Source organism: Sinohyriopsis cumingii, chromosome 6 (genome assembly GCF_028554795.1).
Source record: "Sinohyriopsis cumingii isolate HCF-2022 chromosome 6, ASM2855479v2, whole genome shotgun sequence".
In the NCBI taxonomy this organism is placed as follows: Eukaryota; Metazoa; Mollusca; class Bivalvia; order Unionida; family Unionidae; genus Sinohyriopsis; species Sinohyriopsis cumingii.
In genome coordinates this window covers 23,043,428-23,068,270 of record NC_142966.1, presented here as the reverse complement: position 1 = coordinate 23,068,270, position 24,843 = coordinate 23,043,428, and the positions used below count along the sequence as shown (strand labels likewise).

At 34.3% G+C, this 24,843-nt stretch overlaps 1 protein-coding gene across 2 annotated transcripts in view; it reads right to left on the bottom strand.

Moving 5' to 3' along the window:
* Nucleotides 1-7,617, bottom strand: part of LOC149796482 (ras-like protein family member 11B) — a 39,851-nt gene extending 32,234 nt beyond the window's left edge. Inside the window, exon 1 of one of the 2 annotated variants that reach the window (XM_089961193.1) lies at nt 6,894-7,617. In XM_089961193.1, the coding sequence (XP_089817319.1) occupies nt 6,894-7,035 (142 nt within the window). In that variant the 5' untranslated portion in view covers nt 7,036-7,617. The remainder of the gene's footprint in view (nt 1-6,893) is intronic. The other variant, XM_089961192.1, reaches the window with a different exon arrangement.
* Nucleotides 7,618-24,843: the final 17,226 nt, after the last annotated feature.

Genomic DNA, 24,843 nt, shown 5'->3' with positions numbered 1-24,843 from the left:
AAACTGTTCGCTTTAGTGTGCTGTGGATATCCATATGTTCAATTTGACAAGGTGAATTTGAACACGTAAAGGCCCAATTTTTGATTATACATCAGTATATCGGCCACACTATCAAAAAATATGTGTGATGTGCAGAACTCCGTATGTGTGGTCAGTCAGACAGATTTGGCACTATGTCTATTTGTGTTACATCTGTTTTCTTACTCAATTTCTGCTGTTCTCTTGATGTGCCATTTTGTGCTAAGTCTCAACCATGGCTCAGAGGTCTTGCGTGTGAATTTATGTTTATTCCTAATAGATATTTATGGCAATGAGATAGTTTAATACAAACCTGTGTTAATTCCAAGTTACCCAATGATCTGTATAATTGAAAAACTGAACTGCATAGCTTTTGCAAAAAACAACAACCACAAAAATAACTGTAGATGGGTAAGTGAAAATAAATGCGAACTTTTATCATGCTGTTAACAAGATTCCTAGATCGGATTTTTTCCTGTTTTAAGATTTCGCAAATCGCTAGATTGGAAGGACAAAATGGAACTGTTTAAGTCTGTATGCACATGTCAGAGCAAGTTGATGAGTTTTATGAGTAATTTGGTGATTTCGTATGTTACACTAGAGACCAATTCCATATTTATCTGTACTTGATCAGGCAAAGTGAGGTCAAATGCAATATGATTCATAGAACAAGAAACGTTGCAAAAGTATCAAAACATCCTTTATGAAAATGAACTTTGTGATATTCGTCCTTAACTGAAACTTGATAATACTGTTCTATATTGGAACATAGATTTCACCTCGTTTCCAAAGAACCTACAAATTAATATACCCTCAATTGGTCAAATTGGTGTTTATGAAAACATGATATGTTCTGAAATCAGAGAACTAACAGTAAAGTTAGCTTTAAAGCGCCAACATCTATTATTAGCTTCCTGTTTCAGGGGCGTTTTTTTCTAATGCAAAGTTTACTTCATAAAAACGATTTGAGGAAAATAGCTAATTCTCGTCAAAGTTAGTATACAATAAATAGGAAATCCATTCATGCATATTATAATACCGTGTTCTGCAAAACTATCTATATATTATTCAGTTTCCCACATGTTGTAAAAAATGAAAGAGCCGTGAATGGTAGTTCTTATAAACTCGAGGATTCAAAATGGTAAATGTTCTGTCTGCATATATATATTATCATCAAAACAATACCACGTTATTGGCATAGGTTTTTATTCGTGATAGCACTGATTGACAATTCTTGCTTGAGAGGGATCATCCAAAAGGTTTACCAGACATGATTTCATCACTATTTATATATCTTGCGGTCTTATCTGTATTCAGTATGTACTGGTTAATTTGTCTGGCAATGTTGTACATATTTACTTCAGGAACAAGTTTGGAAAACAAGGTCCGTGTGGTACTTATATTGACTTTTTTCCCCAAAACAGTAGTTATTTTTGTTTTTAATCTGTTACTTCGCTTCGTAAGACCAACATAAATTCACCGATTTTATATAATTCGTTCGATTCAGTTTTCAGATGGATCAAATGTCACAGTATTTTATCAATTAATACGTGCATTCATGCCGTATATCACGCAGAGTAAAATAAGAAATTAACAGTGACTTTGTAACTTCCTGTTTACAACTAAGAGTCCAAATGATTTGGCATAATATAAAAGAGAGGAATGTGTTTATGTGTGTAGAATACCGTATATTTTCTGGTGTGGTAATAATGATATCTAAATAGAACGATCTGGATTATATAAAAAAAAACAAAAGTCAGTAAATAAAAAGTAAATGGGCAAACAGACAAATATCCAAATAAATCTAATAAATTAAACGTTTAAAATTGACGATTCGGATGTCATATTTGTGATACTTACAAAAACCAAACCAAAATCACACTCCAATGACTTCGAAGCAAATTCAAATGTTTTTAGAGAATGATGGTGACATGTCCTTGGCTTCTTTTGCATAGTCTTTGTGGGGCCCCGAGTGGCCGAGTGGAAATCAACTCCGCAAAGCAATTTTTTGGTTTGCTTGGGGCTCCGCTCATCGCTTGCTGCCTTGGTACCGCGCATGATGCCTTGGGCCCCGTACATTCTAGGGCCTGGCCTGGTGGCTGGTCAGCGAAAATGGAGAAAACGTCATGTATGATGAGTGTACATAATGTACAATCCATTACCATGACAACACAAAATCAGATTCTTATTGGTACTTGGTGCAAATTGCCAGATTTATCTGCATTATACTTTGATAGTAGCTTGTCATAAAACTAATAAAGTAAATAATTAGTATTGTTGGAACAGTCTTGATAGCAATCTTGTTTTAGACTACCAATGGTTCATTTATTTCCAGTATTAACGTAACGTTCGTTGGGATGGCGAAAATCATATAAAATAAAAAAATGAATCAACTCCATACAGTTTGATCATGGCATATCTAAACATTAACATTTCTTTAAAACAATTGTATGATATTTTGGGTAGAGAGATAACGACTGTATAGCAAGGATAGGGATAACACTAGTCCATTAGGAGGTCTGATGGAATATTGATATATAAAAGTTCTGAAGCTCAATTCAAGCAGAAACATAAACAAGAATTTCAAAGCTTTAAATACTTAGTTATGAGATGATCACAAATAGAGAAACATATCTTATATGGGCTTATATAAGATGACCAAACTTTTCAAAACGTCTTTGTAAAGACTGACAATAAGGTATATATGTCATTCCAAAATATTGTCATTACAGTTGATTTAAACGATGCTTACTTTCGTGCCTGTTGAAATAGAAAATACTGCCTGATGTGTGATATTTTTATATGTACTATGTGTTGAAAACCCAAACAAGTTTCACGTAAACTATACACTATATATAACAAATGTGTGTCCTGTTAATATACCAAATGATTTTAGTTGATGGTTGACAGTGGCATTAATGATTTGCACCCTGCAAGTCTTACCAATTTTAAGGGGAGGGGGTCCCGAGTGGCCGAGCGGTCTAAAGCGCTCACCGTTACGGATCACTGCCATCTTACCTCTCTCTGCGTAGGTTGGAGTCTCGGGTTCGGCCAATGTGGGTATGCGAGAAAGCTTGTCAGTAGCTTCTCGTGGAGGATGGTTCTTTTCGGAGTTTCCTGTGTTCTTACTCCACCATGTATACTGACCGCCATGTATAGCCTATTTTGCGCTGAAAAATGGCGTTAAACCCTACAACAACAACAACACCAACAACAACAGCCAATTTTAAGAGTCATATTAACAGTTTTAAACACACAGAAAAACTTACAGATGCTTAAAAGACTTTGTGAGGGCTAAGTCGATCCGGAACTCAGAAAAGCCATATTATTATCACTTATATTTTCAATAACATTGATGATATATAATGGCCACAAATATTACAAGGCAATGTCGTGGATAATTACCTCTGTTTAACGGCAATATTTAGTTGGAAAAATAGCGCATCCGGCATAAACAGTGATCTTAGAAAGGTGATAAACCATAAAACACACTTTGATAATTGCGATTTAAAAAAAAATCAATTAAATTGTATTTTTGGAAAGAAATGACGAGCAAACTAAGTCACATGAATGTTGGTCCATTGCCCGATCATTTAATTATATGTAATGCTGATGGAGAAATTATTTTACAAGAAGACGAATCTATTATCTCTAATAAAAAAAAGTATGCGTCACGTTCAGCAACATTTTTAACTGTTGCTAGCAACACTGGAAATAAAAACTAATATAAAAAGTACCATACACAGCATTGTATTTAGGCCCTCGCCCTCAGCAGGAAACGATATTGTTACTCAGATTTAGACTGATAAATATTTAAAAGAATTGGACTTAAGAAAGCAAAAGGTCTTCGTAATATATCTTGAAAATTACAACATTACAGTAAGCCACTGTAACCTTTCGATGAACCGTGTAAATATTACCACAGGAAACTAATAATTTCCTGATCAGTTAATTCTGGATAAAGATCCAGTGGAATAAGCTATCGATCGGTCAGTATTCACAGCCCCAGTTCCAAAATATTCCAAAACAGCTATCTGGAAACAACTATCAAACTACTTCAGCGACTTCTTTCATCCCTATCTTGCAGCTTTTCATTGCGGATGTAGATGTTATTCCACCCTCGTTACAATGTAGAAGAATAGCGCAAATCTGTAGATAATAAAAAGTGTATCCGAACTATCTTACTGTATCCTTCCGAAGCATTGAAGTATCTTCCACAGGAGCTCATTATTAAAAACGGCATAGCTTATGGTCTGAGAGTCGGGACTGTAAAATTAGTTGAAAGCTATTTACAAAAACCGTATGTAGAGTGTCAAATATTAACCAAGACACGTGTCTTTCCTAATATTAGCAACGGGATATCAGAAGGCTTAAATGTCAACACTATAATTTTCAACATGTGCTATTAAAGATTAATGATACATTTAAATTTGTATAGAAAGCAAAGTTCCTTAACTGTGCCGGTGATAACACACTTTCCTATTCATATGAAAATTATGAGATATATAAAATGGCGCTTGAAATGACAGCATGCAACTTATCAACTTGTTTTTATGTCTAAAATACAATAAATCCCTACTAAAGCCAATGCATTAACGATTGAGCAGCATACTACTCCCGAAAAATCCAGTTTTTCACGTAGATGGTACACCGATAAAAACTGAGCAATCTATGAAAATATTTGGTGTCGAATATATTACTTTCTAAATTGTCATTAAACAGTTGCAAAAAGTCCTCAATGCAAACTAATCCTGTTAAACTTTCATGTAAAGCTATGAAGGACGAAATGCTATAATGCATCGTGCATTTAATATTCCAAACTTCAGGGTTTGAAAATATAAAACATCTAAATATTCTGTCAGACACAAAATGGACTCGATATATCAAGATTCCCGACAACAATGTATAGTGTAAAGTTTTAGCTATGCAGCAGCCAAGCTGTGGAATTCCATAAAAGATGAAACCGGGCTTGCCAGACGTTAAAATAAATTATAAAGAATAATCACTATTTAGTAACGCGAATGCTACAAAAGCAACTGAATGCTTTTGAAGCCAATCATAGTGCTGAGTATGAAACCATGAGCTTGATGTAATCATACTTAGTGCCGAATATGACGCAACAAGCATGATGGCATCGTAGCTAATGGTTGGTATGATACGGACTACTTAAATGGACATCACATCCGATACATTTATTAATTAACTATGGCTTTGGCTTTGTATGACACCAGAACATGTTATAAATGTTAATGTATTCGTAATAGCATTGTCTCCAATCCCAAGGATTGAAATAGTCAAAACTGGCATGCTAAAATCATGCAGTCGTCAAAATGTAGTCATTATCAAAGTTATGAAAAGTTGCTAAATTTTGAAAGTTTTTTTTTCCATAGGATTACACATTTTTGTGCTCGTAAAGCTCTTTCGTGAATTAGATATTCTAGTCATAAACGTTTTAAGAAAGATCATTGATGTTATTATATTCAGTGATCTGGAATTAACACGTGCAAAGGTTCAAAACAAATGAACATAGATCAACATTAGATATTTAATAATAAACGCAAAAGATAAAATTCTACTTGAGTCATAACCAAGCAGTATTATAATGAAAGCAAAATGTCTTTCAGTCATTCAAAAAGGAAACACGTTTATAGAAACGATTAAATTTAAACAAAATGTATCATTTTAAGTGTAAATGTAAGACTGTTTTACTGACATTTTTATTTTCGCTGTCCTACTTGGACTGAAACCAAGCCAAAGTAAATAAACAGTAGTACAACCAGTATATTATGACGGAGCGACGTTGCGTAAGTAACCAATCATTTTCGAGGGTGAAAGATCATGTCTGAAACATCTGAAGACGAGTTAGTCATCTGAATAAAAGTAAGGCTATTTGTCGGATGTTCTTAATTATGTTTGAGTCTGACACCCACACAAAAAACCTCTTTGTGCAAACAAGACCAGTGCTAGATTTCTGTCTCACATACATGTTTTATTTAAGAGCGCATGGTATAAAGAAAGAAGGAATGGATGTAGAGAAATAGGGAAACAAATTCGAGCAATATACGAAAATATCATGAAAGACGGTTGTTTTTGAAATAGCAGAGGACCGAAATTAAACAAAATGTCTCTACATTCTGACGTTAACTAAGGAGTACACTGTGAATTAGATTGTTTATCTATTGAAAAGGAAACCGTTCTTATATCTTTCTTATCAAAAGAACTGTCTGTCAAAGATTTTTAACGATACAATGGCAGCTTACAATAAGGTGTTCATGTTCAGACAGAGATTTTGACTGAATTTGTTTACGATGTATGAATGTAACCACCTTCTCTTCATCTCTTTAATCTGTAACAAGATATTCTTAACAGCTGAAAAGGCGATTAATGTAGCAATATTGGTACCTGAAAATGTATACATATATATACAATTTTGGGGAAGTAATTGGGTAAAAAAAAAAAACAAAGACAAATCAGTATACAAGACGGTTAATATGGCATCTATTTCTAGTTTCACTCTCCTAGTGTTCATCATTGCTTGTTAATTCATACGCACGCAAGGTCAATAAGTGTTTATGTATAATTTAATGTAAATATAGATCGACAGTAAATTTTCATTCTACCTTTAAGTCATTTTACGTCATTTGCAGTTAAATAGGACAGAGTTACAAAATGTGCGTAATGCGAATTTTGATCTCTTATCAGTTTCTTTATGAAGAACATTCTTCTTTTCTGTCTTCTCAAATTAGTTTCACCTGATATAGTTATACTTTAACTGTATTCATGATTTGAAATAAGCATGGTGCGTTATCTTTGCATTCGGTTATGATAATATTGTGAATTTTGGACGAAATTGACAAACACAATCAATCACCTACCAGTTTTGCCAACGCCTTTCCATCCCATCATGATAATATTGATTCCTCGTCCACCATTGTAAGAGTGTTTCGGTTCAACTCCAGACTTCGGGCTCCTTCTTCCACACTTTGCATCCGCTTGATAATCAAAAGAATGGAACATTATCTAAGTTTACAGTAATTCTAACAAATATGTTGTGACAGCAAATCCTTTCTGTCAGCATGTGTTTGCACCATATATTTCGACTATACCATATCTTTTGACCGTATTATATCGTTTAACATACTTTGACTGTTCGATATCATTTGATTTGAACATCAAAATGTTTCCTTTCCCATCACATAGATCGAAGTTTGAAAATTGTTTATTCATCTATCTTCTCATCACCCACTCATCATTAAGATGCACAGCCGTTGAGAAAAATGGATCCCTTTCTCATGCTTATTTCAGTACTATTCCTCATTGGAATTAGTTTTACATTCTCTGCTCATTTTCGTTGTAATGAATTATGTCGAAAACATTTTACACCATTAACGTGATCATATATCTACGGCGTTATATATATATGCTGTGGTTGCAACATCCGTCTTGATGAAAACACTGCCAACCATACAACTGTAGCGCCTCGCTCAGCAGTACAAACTGCCAGAAGCAGCTTAGGTCCTACCTATAAGAATGATACAACTGCCATTTATTACCGCTTGTCTAGTTGGTAATAGAAATCAACACACAAGGCTTGTAAATATAGAATCTACTTCAGCCACCACCATCCCCGAAGCAGGAGGCCTTGCAAGGCAACGAAATGGCATTTAATTTAAGTAATTATTTCGTTGTTGGGGTTTTGCGCCAGCTTAAATTGCTCCAGGGCGTTCTGACACCTTAATCCGTGCTGCAAACAAACATTCGTTTCGCATTGTTCTTATCTTGATCCTCTATTAGCAGTTTCAGTATCCTGAAACAGGATTTATTTACAATTTCCACGGTATAAAATGATTTATTTATGGCATATTTTAATCTAAGCATACGTGTCATTGTAAAAGCCCAACAGCTAAAAAAAATCACCAAAGTTTTCAATATACCAAAACTTTAAATGCACTCAGACATGAACGAAATTATCAAAATGTTTATTTGTAAGCTGACAACGTTCCGTAAAACATCTGAACAAGTAAAGCGCCCAGACTGTTTCGTGGAAAATTGAATTTCAATAATGAATGACTCTTTCTACATTTAGTGGGTGGATGGACAAATAAACATCACTATTGTTTTGTTTTGTTGTTGTTGTTGTTGTAAGGTTTAACGCCACTTTTCAGCACACGATAGGCTATACATGGCGGCCAGTATTAATAGTGGAGGAAGAAACCGGGAAATCCCCGGAAAGAACCACCGACCCGCGAGAAGCTACTAGCAAGCTTTCTCACATACCCACATTGGCCGATTCCGAGACTTGAACCCACGCAGACAGAGGTGAGATGGCAGTGATCAGTAACGGAGAGCGCTTTAGACCACTCGGCCACTCGGGGCCCCTTATTGTATTGTTTGAAAGAGTCTAATTTCGAAAGAAATAATTAATCAACAAGTTCAGAAAACCTGAGATCTACGATATTTGATGCCTGAAAACACACAGTAGTACTTAGCTTCAGCTAAACCTGGTACTGAGATGGGACAGACTAGATGCCGGCACTTATATATTCCTTATATGTCAAGTTTGAATTAATTATGGGGAGCATCACCGATCATGTTTACGATACTGCAATAAGACTCACAGTAGCAATTCAAAATGCCATGGTAAACCTATGAAAAATTCCAAAACATGCAATTTCAATGCTCATAATCAAACCTATATTTTCCAGTATAGACACATCCTTGATGCAGTTTCTGTGTGGGGAAATCTATGTGTCCCGGAGCATTGTTTTATTTCAACATGTTTCTGCAACATGTGTTTTCAATTACGCACCTCAATAAGCAGGTGCTAAATTCAGTAATGTGTGTTTCAAAATCCAGTCTGTAAAAAGACTAAAATTCCGACAAGACCATAGTCTTTTTTTCTTTTATAGTTACAAATAGGCAAAGATCTCAAAAGATTCTTTTATACAAATTTTACTTTTCATTATCGACCAATCATGGCCCTCAAATTTCATATGTATGTTCTGATTTATGTGAACCTATTTTTAGACTGGTTCCCACTTTCCACATAGAGTACAGCGAGTCATATAGGCCATTAAGTTGCAAGTGCTTCCATGTTTACCCTTCCTGACCACAAAGCTTCACTACACTTTACCGCCATTAAGGTACTGATTAATTTTCGGTACCAATTATATATGTGCCTGACCTACGAAATAAATTAATAAAAGAAGGGACGTTGCCAAGACCTCCGTATTCATTTATTACTATTAATAAACTTTCATCATTGTATAGAAAAAGGTCTTCATTTTATTGATAAATTAATTAATGTAATCATTAATTTGATACATTATTTACTTAATTGATTCAATTTTGTGTTTGCTTATATTTTCATTTATGTATCTACTTATGTGATATATTCACAAACACGCGAACGAAAGCATTCGTCAGCGAAAGTTAATGTATACAATTATGACTTATTCTAGATAGCAGGATTGAGAAAGTAAAATTGTGTTTTTTATAACAAAATCACACGTAGAGAATTTGACAAAATTAATTGAATAACTCCAAATTTACAAGTATGATATGAATAATAGGAAATAAATTACTGCATCGGGCTAAAAAAAAAACGAATTAATAATGCAAAAATTGAAGGGAAAGTCGAATTATAACAACAATGCAACTTCTGGATACCCAGTCCACCAAATATTGTTTCACAGCGATCCACTCTTCTCAAAATTACGTTTGCAACAAAATGATATTGGAAGCAAACGTATACAAATTTAGTTTCGACAACACTAATCTCTGTTCAATGGCGCAATGTCACGTAATACGACTATGATCGTGACATTTAAACTCATAATAGAATGGACTCCAGAGAAACAGAAATGAATTTCAATCACGTACTTTTTACCATTTTGTGTTCAGATAACTTAGATATTTCCACCTTAAATAACTTTATAAACTGCAATTATTTCACATTTATTGCTCATGATACATTATTATATCCAAGATTGTATGATTAGGGCTGCAGTATGGATCATAAAAAAGTATATATTTTCCAACAGAAATGTACTAACTTTTGTATTATATACTCATTGTTTTCCACACAAGGCTAAACAATAGAAAGGACACTACAAGAAACAGAGCAATTGAATTTCTGATATATTCCAAAAGTTAATACACCAGCGTAATTAAACCAATACACATTAACCTAGTACGGCCCATCAACCTTTGAACTTGGTAGCGTATCGCGCGCTCAGTCATTCGTTTAAAAAGTAATCTCATTTTGATGTACTTAAAACTTCAGGGTCATATTGTGAATGACTGCGCCTTGAAGCAACCTTTTTGGTCTGTCTAGAATGTGGGGAATTTGTTTTTCTGCTGATCCATCTAAATTATGCATTTCTATTTGTGATGGACTGAAGTTATTAGTCGGGTCAACGTGTGTAAGTAGGGATTGTCCTTGATGTAATCACACGTGTTTCTGTTCTGACATTGATAGTTTTTAATCTTAAGATGGCCAAATATGAAATTCTTTTAACTGAAACACTCAAAAAGACACAGGATTAAATATTTTTTGTTAGAGAATACTAAATTAATTTAGTTTTGGAGTGCAGTAAATTGTCCTTTAGAGCATGATTTGTGTCGGAAATGTAGTCCATACTTACAATACTGATCAACTTATGGAACCCATGTACATCTGATTAGCAGAAATAACTAAATATTACTGAGGAAATTCAAAAGGTAAGTATATATGTTGCCAATATTATTACCAGATATACATGGCATATTTGTTTTGCCATGTCACTTACATGCTCTTTGTTGCATGGACCCTTGCTATTTACACGACCTGTATGACTTGTAGTATAAATCCAAACATTTTCTCAAAAAAAAGTACGACGGGGAAAATTAAAAAGCTGCCTGGCTTATTGGCTCAGAAATGTTTGTCTTTCTGCCAAAACCCGCCCTTTTCAGCTGCATTCTTTTTTCAAATTTAATGCTTTGACTGACTTGTAAAATGGGCAATCTCTGAGGGAGGCGGGATATCCCTTGTCTAATATTTTTCTAATGATATTTGTTCAGCCCATGGAAAGCACGGCATATTCTGTTTTTCTTTGGTGTTGGATTGTATTCTTTCAAACTGGGTGGTATAGTCTATTTAATCTACCTGTAATTAGGTTGGTTCCCATTTTCATCCCCATTTATTGATGGTCAATCTCAGATCGACAGAGGGATAGAAAGATGTCATTCTGGCTTCCTTTTCCGGAGGTGTCACTATGGGCGATGAAGGTGTTTGCTCACATCGCTGGGGTGCAGAGATTTACTGGTTCGAACTGCAAAAGGAAGTCAGAAATCTGAAGCCCCAGTGGCGTAGCAATTTTATTATTAAATTCAACATAATACTAACTATATGCATTTATTCATGTCAGGTGGAACATTCACTATACAGAATTACACATAATATTATTTAAATTATTCAAAGCTTACCAACTTCATAGTTTCTAACAAAATTGTCCTTTTGAGCTTGACGTAAGTAATTAAATCTCAAATGAACCAAAGACAAAATATTCTTAAAATTTGTAGTGTAAAAATTCTAAATTTCTTACTAATTCTGAAATCATTTGTCGTACGGACTTTTTTAAAATTATATATTGGGGTCTTACATATGGAAATATCATGTTTGATAGCTTCGAATGTGTTCCATTTTATTAAATTACTACTGAGCATGAATTTGGAAGCAAGTCGTTTTAACAATAATTCAAGATTTCAGTTACAATACATGTGAATTCATATTAGGTTCAGACAATCCATATACATAATTCATAATTTATACTATACAATAAAAGAATAACAAAATACAGCATATTACAAAAGAAATCTGAATTACTTTCTATATTGTCTTCAAAGAACAATTAAATGCATCCAGGTCCTAATAAAAGACTTAAAGTATAATAATGTATATTATTCTTACCTCCAGAAGGAAGTCAGAATTCTGAAGCACCTAGCAACTTAATCGAACTCTTTACGCTGTGCGTTTATATCCAGTTTTGTGGACGGCATAAAACGCACACCTCTGTCCCATTAAGTTCAAAGTTTGTTACATAAGCCTTCCATTCTCACATAGTATCTGTCCGTGAAATAGCACCTCACGTGACTTGAGAAAGCACGACCTTCATAACATTAATGAGTTTTCGGCCCAGTATGATATGAATGCAGCTGCTGATGTATGTATTTTTCCTAAACTCAAATGTTGGTTAATTAGTGTGTCATATAGGAAGAATCACTAGTAATATGTCTATAATGTGAAACACTGTAGTATTCAGGTACTACACATTCTGATTTTATTTAGAATAATAAAAATTTCATTTTATACAAATTTCCTGAAAATTCTATTGTTGTTGTTGTTGTTGTTGTAGGGTTTGACGCCATTTTTCAGCACACGATAGGCTATACATGGCGGCCAGTATTAATGGTGGAGGAAGAACCCGGGAAAACCCGGAAAGAACCACCGACCCACGAGAAGCTACTGGCAAGCTTTCTCACATATCCACATTAGCCGAATCCGAGACTCGAACCCACGCAGACAGAGGTGGGATGGCAGTGATCCGTAACGAAGAGTGCTTTAGATCACTCGGCCACTTGGGGCCCCGAAAATTCTATTGTAGCAGTACCTTTGTGATGAGCGAGGCTGCTCAAAGGTTTGACCCAGAGACGATGCTTTATATACAATTAAAACTTGAATAGATATACGTTTTATACTTCGCACCTTTAAGTAACTTATCTATTTTGCTTGTGACAGTTTGCTTGTAACATTTGCATGCATCATAATTCACTTTGACAATGGTAACATCAACAAACACTCATCAAGGAAAACAAGGTGATGCAAATCCACTTGCACAATGAATGAGTAATTTACAATTTTCCTGTAGTGTAGGTGTGATTTGTAACCAAACACCTGAAATACATCCTATTTTATGTATGAGTATGTTTTAAAATGTAAATTTACACTAAAATATGACTTTGTCACCTCGTCATTTTATAAACAACTCTTTGGTATCGATTAAATGCATGGTTTACAAAGTTTCAAGTTACTTACTGCAAAGAAGAATAGGCATGGTCAGCCTTTTAAACACTGAGCAGGTTTATTTAAATTGTGTCTTTTTCTTACAATAGTTGAAATTAAAGATATCAAGGACCACCAATAATATATAACGTCCATTTTGTGTCCTCGGATTATTAAAGTAATGGAGAATACAAGATATGTATTGTTTGTAATTCTTGAACATTATACTCTTCGAAATCTATATACCAAATGGTGCATAACGTGTAATGCTTGAAATGGTGTTTTTCGCTTTGAAGAAAAATGGTGTGTTGAAAGTTTAGCACAACTAAATAAGAAGCCTATTAGCTCGTCAGGAACCATTCAACAGAAAACATGGATATCTTTATATTTGTTGGGTCACGCCTGTATAAATTGTACAGTGTATTTACGATAAACAATGCATATTGCAATCCCTAGAAAACATCTGACGCATAAACAATAGAGGGTATTTAAATTATAATTAAGAGACTTAACAATAACAAATATCATTTAATTTAATAAGATGCGCAACGGTTAACGTCAGCTTCTGAGCAATATGTGTAAGGTATACATTCGAAAACAGATTCCTCAGGTATCTACACGATACATTCATTTATCTGATACGTAAATCATTATACTTAATCATCGTTCATATGAATTCCTTTATGGAAAGAATTTATACATCAACACGATGAATTCATAACTACTAGCAAGTCATTACCAATAACTTAAAACTACTATTACAGCATAAACCAAAACTAGGCGAATAAGATCGAGTTTATTACATGTCGCTACATGAAAAGTGATAACATTATTTTTGAATATTTGGCAAATATATTCATTTAGGACTTTTGCAGATGTTGGTATCTAAGAAGATACAACGTCATATCTTTCTTGTACTAATATTGTAGCTTTTATCTCCAGCAATAAATACAATACTTCTAGGTCAGTTATCCTTAATTGTTAGCAGAAATCATAGTGACACGCATGCGCACACATATAAATATAACATAAATTTAATTCTGGAAACGTAAGATCCAGTATGACCGATGGCATGCTACACAGCCATACATGTAACAAAGTCTTTCCAGCGTAATGCAAAATACTGAAGACACATTATGTAACGTTTGTTACTAAGGAGAAATAGGTCTCATATTGCAAACACAATACTAATTGAGAAAATGCTGTTATTGGAGATAACACGGATGAAGTTTGTCCTATTATTGGTTATAGGATTTCCGTAATACCGTAGTCTTTGTTCTTCATTAAGGTCAGAAGATTTCCATAATAGTTTTCGTTCAGCGCGCATTTTTAAATGTAACTAGATCATTGAGTGAGGACATAAAACCAATATTATGCGTCAGGCATTCTAAATACTTGGCCTAGGCAGTATAACATGGCCTTGACATTCTAAATACTAGGCATATATATGCATATACAGTATAACATGGTCTTGACAGTCTAAATACATCTCCAAGGCAGTATAGCATGGTCTTATTGATAGTCTAAATATCATGGCTAGGAAGTATAACATGGTCTTGGAATTCTAAATACTTGGCTTAGTCAGTATAGCATGGTCATGGCATTCTAAATACGTGGCTTAGTATAGCATGGTCTTGACATTCTAAATACTTGGCTTAGTCAGTATAGCACGGTCATGGAAATCTAAATACTTGGCTTAGTCAGTATAGCATGGTCATGGCATTCTAAATACTTGGCCTAGTCAGTATAGCATGGTCATGGCATTCTAAGTACTTGGCTTAGTCAGTATAGCATGGTCATGGAAATCTAAATGCTTGGCTTAGTATAGCATGATCATGGCATTCTAAATACTTGGCTTAGTCAGTATAGCATGATCATGGCATTCTAAATACTTGGCTTAGCCAGTATAGCATGGTCATGTCATTCTAAATGCTTGGCTTAGTCAGTATAGCATGGTCATGGCATTCTAAATACTTGGCTTAGTCAGTATAGCATGGTCGTGGCATTCTAAATGCATGACCTTACTCTATCAAGTTCTCAGATATGCTTTCAATTACTGAAGTTGATTGCATGTGGTTCTGCTTAGTCGTTTTCTTGTTCTTCTTCAAGAGAAGATATTAAAGGACCTTTTAAAAGAAATCATGTACATCACGTCTTCAAGGACGACAGCTTTGGAAGGTCAATACGTTTAAGTTCTCCATATCTCTTCCTGTAAGCCCCACTCGGAATACTGCGTGTAATTGACACTACATGAAAACCCTTAACAAGGACCACATTCTATTTAGAAGACACGGGGACGTTAATAAACATTGCCAAGTAATTACTTAATTACTTTGTTGACAGCAAGTTCATGTATAAACTGTTCATAATTTAAATCATACTCTATCTGATGCCTTGAATTCAAACAGGACTGTTCCAAACTATCTGCATCGAGTGTATTTATTCACTATATTATGCGAGATTTTTATGATTATGTATCAAACCTGACATTGGTGGAACCAATCATAGTATCTCTTGTATAGCTGACCGATACAAAATTGTTTGACTAATATTAGAACGGGCTTTTGGCGACCAAAAATATGTTTGGTAGAGCAAGCGGGGTCACAGAGAGGCCAGTTTAGGTTTGTTGGGAACAGAAGCAATATTATAAAATCGCATGATTAATTAAATCAGTTCTCTTGTCTCTGCATCGTAAAGACTGACACGGACAATCGTATAGGCTGGCAATATAAATACATCTCCGACGCAAAACATTAATCGATATACACGTGACAACTTAGTGAATAGGAGGAGCGAAACTCTAGCACCGAACATAATTTTGTCTCTTCTTCTTCGTTGAAATTACTATGGAGCAACACGTTTAAGTCCTTGTCCGTTCCACTGAGTATTTAGGATGACGACAGTACCTTACTATGCTGCGAGTCTATGCTCTTAAAATAAGTAGCAGAAAAGAAAGAGTGCAAGACAATAACCTTTTTAAAATTTAACAAATAATTTATTTCCCTAGAATACAAAGTAAAAATGAGAAAAAAGAACTTATGTATTGCGAATTAAATCCCAAAAAATCCAAGAATTACAGACACAAGTCCTCGTAATTTAAAGTCCAGAATATAATTCAGTACAAGTCCCGGAGAAATTCAAAGCTAAAGGCGAAGACGTGCCTGTTGTAGCTTTTAGAGTCCTGATGTATCAACAGTCTGTTGTTTAATTAAAGTAATATGATTCCAGGTTTAAAGTCAGTATAAATTCTGGTGAATGTCTTTATGCAAGAATTTTATCAGAACACTTTCTTATTTCCAGAGAAAATAATCACTTTAATTCAATAATTTGAGCAAAAAGATTCCAGCCCCAAACTACTGGTCACGACATATAATATACAACTTGAAAGTATTAGGTGTTAAAGTACCAATGATCAACTCCTCAGAATCACAAGATAATATAGTTACATACATAACCTCAGGTCACAATTAGCATTTTCTAATTAAAAAAGCATTACCTAATGGAAAATAACCTTTTTGAATGATCCTGATGTTTACAAAATCAAACCCATAACCTGACTGAAACTCAGGAAATTCGAAAACTTAGACCCAGATAAACATATTTACTTCTTCTATTAAGAAAGATCCTGATATGAATCTCATACATCTAGATAATAATTTAGCTATGTATTAGTTGCTTAAAATGAATAAATGAAAAAGTCAACTTGGGTCAAGCAGAGATAAACTCAATTTTGGACAAGGTCAAGTTCAACATACAATGTTGCATTACAATAGCATGTAATGAAATAAAATCAAATAAAACTGACTAATAAGGAAAGCAAATTAAATATACATAAAACAACGAAGCAAACATGTAAAGCCTTATCCGTTCCACCGAGCATTTAGGATGACGACAGTACTTTACTATCAAACAAAGTATTTAAAGCCTTAATCCGTTCCACCGAACGTTTAGGATGACGACTGTACTTTAGTATCAAGCAAAACATGTAAGGCCTTGTCAGTAACATCGAACATTTAGGATTACGACAGCACATTAATATAAAGCAAAACATGTAAGGCCTTGTCAGTAACATCGAACATTTAGGATTACGACAGCACATTACTATAAAGCAAAACATGTAAGGCCTTGTCAGTAACATCGAACATTTAGGATTACGACAGCACATTACTATAAAGCAAAACATTTAAGGCCTTGTCAGTAACATCGAACATTTAGGATTACGACAGCACATTACTATAAAGCAAAACATGTAAGGCCTTGTCAGTAACATCGAACATTTAGGATTACGACAGCACATTACTATAAAGCAAAACATTTAAGGCCTTGTCAGTAACATCGAACATTTAGGATTACGACAGCACATTACTATAAAGCAAAACATTTAAGGCCTTGTCAGTAACATCGAACATTTAGGATTACGACAGCACATTACTATAAAGCAAAACATTTAAGGCCTTGTCAGTAACATCGAACATTTAGGATTACGACAGCACATTACTATAAAGCAAAACATGTAAGGCCTTGTCAGTAACATCGAGCATTTAGGATTACAACAGCACATTATTATAAAGCAAAACATGTAAGGCCTTGTCAGTAACATCGAGCATTTAGGATTACAACAGCACATTATTATAAAGCAAAACATGTAAGGCCTTGTCAGTAACATCGAGCATTTAGGATTACAACAGCACATTATTATAAAGCAAAACATGTAAGGCCTTGTCAGTAACATCGAGCATTTAGGATGACGACATTACTTATCTATGAAGCAAAACATTTAAAGCCTTGTCAGTTCCACCAAATGTTTAGGATGACGTCAGACCTTTACTGTGAAGTAAAATATTTTAAAGCCTTGTCAGTCCCACAGAGCATGTAAGATGACGACAGTACTTAAGAATGAAGCAAAATGTTTAAAGCCTTGTCAGTTCCATTGAGCACTAGGGATAATGTCAGTACTTAAAAACACGTGATATGATAAATGCAATTTTGATACCTTTCTCTGAACTAGTATAAACCTAATATTGATTGGCAAGTTTACCTAGTATAAAGAGAGTCTGCATTGGAGCGAATACTTATCTATAAGTCTTCATTCACAATCTAATCTTGTTTTAATATAGATGTCAATTTTTTTCCAACCTGGAATCCCAATATTTACGTCTGCAACTAAATAGCGAAGAGGAAATATTTTTAATAGTCGATCCGAAAAGAAGTAGCGATCATGTCATGGATAAAAATACTTGTTTTTATTTTTGTTTTGTTTTCTTCGTCTGATGTGTACACGTACAACCACTGCCATGATTCTGTATTGGCATGTTAGGTTTTATAGCTGTTCACCTTTAAACGTATATACAGCAAACTCCGTTGACTAGTTGATTCGCTATAATAAGAGAGTACACTATCTCCATTGTTTGCCTACGATAACCTAATCGTACCATCAGGTTAAAACTCAAGTTCAAATTATAGTACTGTCATTGCACTGAAATAATTTGTAAAGAAGTCAAATAATATATTTGCTACTGAAACATGACCATCAGGATGTCTTACCTTCTTAACAAAGCACACGTTTAGTCAAATTTAGTCGAAAGATAAATGATATAATTCTAAAGATTCAAAATTGGTAATCTATGTTTCTATGAAGGTATTTTATATACATATGTACCATAAGATGCTACAATTCATTTCAAACGTAACTTTCCAAAAAGAGCGGAAAATTATATCTATCATGCAAACCTACTGTATAATTGTGCAATTACTCCAATACGGAGGCTTGAATGTCATGCTGCTAATGTTAATACACATCATTTGTTTGGGAGACAGCCGATTTGCTGGTTATCACACACGAAACGTCGATAAATCATAATAATAGAACACGTAATACTTAGTCACAATTTGGAATTCATTTATGGCTGTGTAGCTACAGGATTTACATTATTTTGATATATCCGTTCATTTTATGTTGCCTGGAATAATGAAATTTCAGAATAGTATAAAATACATTTGGCATTGTTAAATATCACAGAAGAGCGAGAATAAAATTAAATTTTCCAGATCTTAAAACTGAATTTTCAAGATATAAATTCTTTTAAAACTACACAGTTTGAATGGTGTCTTTGTGATTCTTTGTACCTTGCTTTGCATAAATTCAATGCTAACGTTTTTGTTTAAAATACTTTACTGTGTCATACTGACTTCTAAGTGAAGATTAATAACACGTGAAGGTGATCAAATATCACGTTTCTGCGTTGAGAAAACAGTTCATTATGTTGATTTTCTGCTTGTCAAGTAAACAGGAAGAGTGTAGTTAAAGCCGAAGATAGAATTTTAGAACACACAAATTTATAAATTGGGATTGGACTGAATTACCTCTATTTGCTGTCAATACTGATCAGTTTCTCCTTCCTGTTTGTTTATAAAACAGAGTTTTGTATCCAAGCTTAAAATTAAATGGAGCAGAGAATTTATGCAATATTCTTATCAAGCAGAATATTACGACTGTTTAAATATTTATTATGGTGATATATGACCTGACTTATCTTTTGATTTAGCTTATTAAATAAATTTACTGGTTTAACTCTCGGTTATCTTTCTATCTACGCATTTTCTTTAAATTGTTGGAATGATTCTTGGATCTACCACACTAAATATTGCTATCAAAATTCAAGAAACGATGTAAACATAAAACAGATCCCCAATTTTGGCAACTACAAACTTTACTGCAAGAAATTGGCTTCAAATATAGCATTCTCATTTTTACTTACCCCATCTTATGTGCTAAATGTTAATTTAACATTTAGTACCTTATCATGGTTATTCATTTAACAGTCATAAAAATCGTTCCTATCTTTTCATTTAAAAATTTAACAAATGCAAGCTGGATATTCGAGACACACGCTCGAATTAGTTCGACATAACATTGTCAGCATTTTACCTGTATAAATTTACATCTAAGAACAAGACACTAACGTAATAATTGAAAACTTGCTCACTTGATAAAATACGAAAGAACTGTACCAATCACCATCCACAAGTAAATCTAGGGCAATAAACAATCATCGAATACTTTACAATTGATCAATCGATCACTCAGCCGATTCATCAACCTTTATTTCGGTAATTTTCGGCCACCATTATTTGTTGTATACAAATATTACGTACATAAAAAGAAGCTTCTGAGTTCCATTCTAAAGGGTACATTGGTTCAATAGATATTTCATATTTCATATTAATCATTGCTGAATTTAAGTTAATATTATAAATGGATTATAATTTCCCATTAACCAATATAATGTGTCGTATGACAGGTTAATGAGTTCGTAGATAGAAAGTTAATTCGTGACTAGTCATGACCTTTACATGCCATCAACATGCGATGCACCTTTCCCAAGAATGACACCTTCACGACATTTCTTCAACATTTTTATAAACATTCCTTGAGTGATAAACCACAATGACCAGTTTATCCATAAGTAAAACGCTACAACAGCAATATCAAGTGAATACAGCACCAAAATAATGAACCATCAATTTGACATTTAATAAATGATTTAAATTTAAACATCGCTATATAATAAACGGGGGCCCCGGGTGGCCGAGTGGTCTAAAGCGCTCTCCGTTACGGATCACTGCCATCCCACCTCTGTCTGAGGTGGGTTCGAGTCTCGGATTCAGCCAAAGTGGCTATGTGAGAAAGCTTGCCAGTAGCTTCTCGTGGGTCGGTGGTTCTTTCCGGGGTTTTCCCGGGTTCTTCCTCCACCATTAATACTGGCCTCCATGTATAGCCTATCGTGTGCTGAAAAATGGCGTTAAACCCTACAACGACGACATATAATAAACGAACATGAAACTGTATATATATATATATATATATATATATATATATATATATATATATATATATATATATATATATATATATATATATATGAAATAACATGTAGTTATAATGGTAGTGTGTGAAAACAATTCTTATGAAAACAGCAGATAATACAAATGTAGAAAATGTGGTAAATATCTTCTTAAACTTTTTTGAAGGTGATATCAATAACGCTGTGATATATCCCCGTGTACTTTGATAAAACCGAATGCCACCCCGCTGGGACTACATGCCTTATGAATTACAGCAGTTTAATTCTCTATATAACTTAGTATTCTGAGATGACATAGATTAAATACAATCCGGATACACTCTATCAAAATAAAAAAACACGTCGTTATCATCGTTGCTTTAGTATCAATATTTAAAATGTTTTTAAAATATCATTTACTTGGTTAAAGCTCTCTTTGAGACAAACATAACTAGTTTTATTTTCCATGACACTTAGACTGGTAATAAACATAGCTAGTTCTATTTTCCATGACACTTAGACTGGTAATAAACACAGCTAGTTCTATTTTCCATGACACTTAGACTGGTAATAAACACAGCTAGTTATATTTTCGATGACACTTAGACTGGTAATAAACATAGCTAGTTCTATTTTCCATGACACTTATAGTGGTAATATTTTCAGTGCTGTATTTATAGTGTTAATATTTATCTTTAATGCAATAGTTTTGTGTCCGTACTGTCATTTCGAGCTTTCATACAATTCTAAATACCATGTGGTCTGATGTTTTGTATGTAGACTAAACTTAATATACACGTTAGTGAAAGAGATTGGCAGGGGCCCTGCCCGAGTGGTCTAAAGCGCTCGCCGTAACGGATCACTGCCATCTCACCTCTGTCTGCGTGAGTTCGAGTCTCAGCCTCGGCTAACGTTGGTACGTGAGAAAGCCTGCCAGTAACTTCTCGTGGGTGGGTGGTTCTTCCCGGGGTTTTCCAGGGTTCTTCCTCCACCAATTATACTGGCCGCCATGTATATCATATCTTGTGCTGAAAAATGGCTTTAAACCCTACAACAACAACAACAAGAGATTGGCAAAACAGCAATAAAATAATTTTATATACTTATGTTGAAATTGCTATTTTGTCTTTAAATAAAGCAAGTAGGAAAAACTTCAAGCTGTACTTGAAAGTGTATATAAGAAAAACAAATCCGTGATCGATTAAAGCGCAGAAGAGCGTCAGACCCAAACATCCAGCGAGCAACATTTAAAACCATCTTATTGGTTCCATGCATGTTGCTTGTTTACGTGATGCTGCACTGAAGATCGCACAATCTCAACCGTATATGTCTATTATGTAACATACTGTAAAGTTTATTCATAATGTGTTTGATGAGTGCTGTCGTAAAAACATGAGTCGTACCGTACCCTTATCCAGAATTTTTTATTGCAAAACTCGAATATATATAAATAAACTGCGATCGGTATACGAAGTTCCATTCACTTTCGATTCTAACCCAACGAAACAATTTGACTAATCAGGTGAGTTTCGTCTTGACACCATCTAGTTATTCCATGACGATAGGAAGAAAGAACAAATGAATCCTTCCGTTGAAGTACTAAACATTCACTAAAAACCTATGCTTTAATAATAAGAAATAAATGTTTGAGTGAGTAACTTGATAGATATAGGTTCAGATACAGCGCTTGCTACAGCCTTCACTGTATTCCATCAGTTGATTAAGATACAGCGCTTGCTACAGCCTTCACTGTATTCCATCAGTTGATGCACTTGATGCATACTCGCATTGGATGTGCTCATTTAGAATCCCATGGAAGTAAGAGACATACCTAATTACCTATATGCTGGGTGGTTTATATCATTGTTTATCGCAGTGCTGATTACTGGTTTATATTACGTAAGTAATTGTCCAGCAACATTTTGTTTAACGACATCTCAATGAAAAGAAAATGTGAAACGGAGGAAGTTAGATAGTTGGTGGACTTAAACTTCGATGAGAATATTAAGTGCGTGTTCTTTAATAACCCGAGCTTATACAGTCGTAAATCTATATTAGAGCTTTCTTTATTGAAAAGACGGGTTTATCCGAAACGCACATTTGTCGTCGAGAAGTGATGCCCTATTTATTATAAGTCAGATAATTTGAGTTGCATCGATAACAGTCCTTCTTTACTGCCAGATCCTTGACATTGTACAGACCATTATTGACTGCACAGCACCTTGACACTGTACAGTCCTTTTCTGACTGCCCAGAGCCTTGACACTGTACAGTCCGTTTCTGACTGCCCAGAACCACGACAATGTGCAGTAGTTTCTTGACTGACGAGAACCTTGACATTGTACAGTCCTTTCTTCACAACCTAAAAAAGATGAAATCTCCAAATAATGTGTGTCATCAACTCCTCAAACATTACTTAGATCTTTATTTTGACATATTCATCAGGAGGGGATCATTTTTTGAAGTGGACATATCCATAGAAGCATTAAAAAATGGCAGGTCTACTGTTACATCTTTGAGTATATACGAGGATATGTTAATACAATAATTTCCAGTGGAACAAAACGGCTAACAATGGGTCAGCAGATCCAACACAATTTCATCACCGAGGTCAAAATCCATCACTTATTTGTGACGATGAATTTAATCTTAAACACAAACAATACAATTAAGTGCCAATCCGGTAATATAGAATCTATGTTGGGGTTTGGGCCAAGACAAGGAAATTCCAGTCAAGGGTTTATATTATTTGTCTCCCCACGAGGCTTGCCCGAGTGGGGAGACATATAATATAAACGCGCGACTGGGATTTCCTTGTCTAGGCCCAAACCCCAACGTAGATTATCTTCCTCACCCAATATTTTCCTTTAAAGTAAAAAGAAATCTGCACTATTGTTCACGTCCAATGTTTACATGCGGCGCGTTAATATAAATATGGTAATGGGTGCTGTGGTGTGACCCTTGCGTCCGAAGTACACAGCTTATACGCGTGAGCAAAGAAAAATAACAACATAAAACGTCGCATAACAATGAGGTATTATCACATTTAATATATGGATTTTATATGAAATTGATAATAAATAATTAATATTTATTACAAGAAACTGTTTTATTTTCATCAGTTCCAATTTTGAAAAGTTATATTGTAAATAATAAAACGATATTGGCTACTCAGCTCTGCTGTAGTTATACTTAGTACAAGCTGTAACGAAGAGTAACATCTTAATTTAGATTCTTCATGGGTAATTAGAGATCTGTGTCACTATCGTATATAACTATTCTTTTCTTTGGAGGAGGTTAAACTGTGTGTGACTTACTTGTGTTGTCCTTAATATTGATTGTAAAATTACCTCTGTGTATAATAGACCCTCCAAGAACGGACTCTAATGGATAACCATGTGCTAAACTTTCAAGTTCACGGATTCTTTGAAGATTTATTTTTCTTTCCTGGAAATATGGAAAGTGCTACAGTGAAATTTGCTTATGGAATTATGTGCTGACGGATAAATGATTCCTTCTGGCTGGTAAGTTTATTATTTATCATTAAATATTGTAGGTATAATTTTGATTAAACCGGGGCATAATGGAGATGCTTAACAAAATTAAAATAAAGCATGTTTTATATAACACTTTTCTGGCAGTTACTAAATTTTCCTTAGTTGTTAAGAGAGTTGGGAGGCTATGAAGTGTATAGGTCTATAATCTATATGCATGGACCAGTATTTTCTATTATAATTTTCATTTCACACAGCATTGAGAAATTTATCCTATCTGTATCACATTCATTTTCAGGTCAGCGTCATTAAATGTAGCTAATAGTATATACTTTGTTTCACACGAAGTATTTAAAACTAGTTAGCTAGCTTTAGCTACATTTAATGACGCTGATTTAAAATTGTACTGAGCTAGGACTGCATATAGGATAAAATTGACCATGCT